At 42.2% G+C, this 3,013-nt stretch overlaps 1 protein-coding gene across 1 annotated transcript in view; it reads right to left on the reverse strand.

The window, feature by feature from the left end:
- Positions 1 to 3,013, reverse strand: part of LOC106632142 (eukaryotic translation initiation factor 3 subunit C-like) — a gene marked incomplete at its 5' end in the record, with an annotated part of 12,116 nt that overhangs the window by 8,854 nt on the left and 249 nt on the right. The window contains one exon of the mRNA XM_031065736.1: positions 2,893 to 3,013. This exon is cut by the window's right edge and continues 249 nt beyond it. Within this exon, the coding sequence (XP_030921596.1) occupies positions 2,893 to 3,013 (121 nt within the window). The remainder of the gene's footprint in view (positions 1 to 2,892) is intronic.

Here is a 3,013-nt window from a genome sequence, read left to right on the forward strand (position 1 = left end):
ATTTTGGGCAAAAAAAATCGGAGTTTTTTGGGAAAAAAATGGAATTTTTGGGGTTAAAAAGGGAATTTTGGAGGTCGTAAAATGAGCTGGGAAAAGCGAGACACAGGTGGGACACCCGGGGAGAGGTGAGAAAAATTTGGGGTGAAAAATGAGGATTTTGGGCAAAAAAAAGGAAAAAAAATTGGGGGGGAAAATGAAGTTTTTAGGGGAAAGAAACCGGAGCTTTTGGGGTTAAAAAATGGAATTTTGGAGGTCATAAAATGAGCTGGGATGGGTGAGACACAGGTGGGACACCTGGGGATAAATGGCAAAATTTTGGGGCAAAAATGGCAAAATTTGGGCAAAAAATTTGGAGTTTTTTGGGAAAAAAATGGAATTTTTGGGGTTAGAAATGGAATTTTTGGAGGTAAAATGGCGGCACCTCCAGGTGTTGAGAAGGTCCTGGACAGGTGGGACACAGGTGGGGAGACTTGGGACAAGTGAGAGAGTTTTGGGGTGAAAAATGAGGATTTTGGGAAAAAAAATTTGGAGTTTTTTGGGAAAAAAATGGAATTTTTGGGGTTAGAAATGGAATTTTTGGAGGTAAAATGGCGGCACCTCCAGGTGTTGAGAAGGTCCTGGACAGGTGGGACACAGGTGGGGAGACTTGGGACAAGTGAGAGAGTTTTGGGGTGAAAAATGAGGATTTTGGGAAAAAAAATTTGGAGTTTTTTGGGAAAAAAATGGAATTTTTGGGGTTAGAAATGGAATTTTTGGAGGTAAAATGGCGGCACCTCCAGGTGTTGAGAAGGTCCTGGACAGGTGGGACACAGATAAGACACAGGTGGGGACACCTGGGATAAGTGAGAGAGTTTTGGGGTGAAAAATGAGGATTTTGGGCAAAAAAAAATTTGGAGTTTTTTGGGAAAAAAATCGGAATTTTTGGGGTTAGAAATGGAATTTTTGGAGGTAAAATGGCGGCACCTCCAGGCGTTGAGAAGGTCCTGGACAGGTGGGACACAGGTGGGACACAGGTGGGACACAGGTGGGGAGACTTGGGACAAGTGAGAGAGTTTTGGGGTGAAAAATGAGGATTTTGGGCAAAAAAAAATTTGGAGTTTTTTGGGAAAAAAAAGGAGGTTTTGGAGTTAAAAACTGAAATTTTTGGGTTAAAAACGGAAGTTTGGAGGTCATCAAATGAGCTGGGAAAAGCAAGACACAGGTGAGACACCTGGGGAGAGGTGAGAAAAATTTGGGGTGAAAAATGAGGATTTTGGGCAAAAAAAATCGGAGTTTTTTGGGAAAAAAATGGAATTTTTGGGGTTAAAAAGGGAATTTTGGAGGTCGTAAAATGAGCTGGGAAAAGCGAGACACAGGTGGGACACCCGGGGAGAGGTGAGAAAAATTTGGGGTGAAAAATGAGGATTTTGGGCAAAAAAAAGGAAAAAAAATTGGGGGGGAAAATGAAGTTTTTAGGGGAAAGAAACCGGAGCTTTTGGGGTTAAAAAATGGAATTTTGGAGGTCATAAAATGAGCTGGGATGGGTGAGACACAGGTGGGACACCTGGGGATAAATGGCAAAATTTTGGGGCAAAAATGGCAAAATTTGGGCAAAAAATTTGGAGTTTTTTGGGAAAAAATTGGAATTTTTGGGGTTAAAAATGGAATTTTTGGAGGTCACGAAATGGCGGCATCTCCAGGTGTTGAGGAGATCCTGGGACAGGTGAGAGACAGGTGAGAAAAATTTTGGGGTGAAAAATGCTAATTTTGGGTAAAAAAAAAGTCAATTTAGGGCCAAAAATTCCCATTTTTGGGTCTAAGGAAGCGAATTTTGGGTTGAAGAACATCAAGATCCAAAAACTTCAAATTTTGGGGTGGAAGAGCCAAACCAAGAGTGGATTGAGATATTATGGACCTCAAGAACCCAGTTTTGAGTTAAAATCCCTAAATTTTGGTCAAGAAATGCTCATTTGGGTCAAAAAAAAGCGAATTTTGGCTTGAGGAACACCAAGAATCTAGAACGGCCATTTTAGGAGATAAAAGAACCAAACCAAGACCTGCCTAAGTAATTATGGACCTCAAGAACCCAATTTTGGGTCAAAACCCCCAAATCTTGGTTCAAAAAACTGGTTTTGGTGTGAGGAACATCAAGAAGTTCTAGAACCCCCATTTTAGGAGATAGAAGAACCAAACCAGGACTGACCCAAGGTAATTATGGACCTCAAAACCCCATTTTTGACCTGAAAACCCCCAAATCTTGCTTCAAAAAACTGTTTTTGGTGTGAGGAACATCAAGAAGATCTAGAACCCCCATTTTAGGAGATAGAAGAACCAAACCAAGACCGACACAAGGTAATTATGGACCTCAAGAACCCAATTTTGGGTCAAAATCTTGTAATTTTGGTGAAAAGAACCAATTTTGGTGTGAGGAACATCAAGAAGATCTAGAACCACCATTTTAGGAGATAGAAGAACCAAACCAAGACTGACCCAAGGTAATTATGGACCTCAAGAACCCAATTTTGGGTCAAAATTATTAAATTTTGGTCAAAATCACCAATTTTGGTCTGAGGAACATCAAGAAGATCTAGAACCACCATTTTAGGAGATAAAAGAACCAAACCAGGACTGACCCAAGGTAATTATGGACCTCAAAACCCCATTTGTGACCTCAAAACCCCAAATTCTCAAACCCAAACCCTGCAATTTTGGGTCAAAACCAGCAACCATGGTCTGAGAAACCTTTGAAAGATCTAGAATGGCCATTTTAAGAGATAGAACCACCAAACCAAGACCTGCCTAAGGTAATTACGGACCTCAAAACCCCATTTTTGACCTCAAAACCCCCAAATCTTGACCTCAAACCCCCCCAAATCTTGCGTCGAAACTTCCCGATTTCGGTTCTCCTCCTACCCAGCAGCGGCTGCCTCTCGCCCACGCGCAGCTGGTGGTGGAACTGCTTGCTGATCATCCTCCGGCGGGCGTCGAACTCGTGCGCCGCCATGTAGGGGATCTCCAGCAGCATGGCAGCCAC

This window comes from Geospiza fortis, unplaced genomic scaffold (genome assembly GCF_000277835.1).
Source record: "Geospiza fortis unplaced genomic scaffold, GeoFor_1.0 scaffold1443, whole genome shotgun sequence".
NCBI lineage: Eukaryota > Metazoa > Chordata > Aves > Passeriformes > Thraupidae > Geospiza > Geospiza fortis.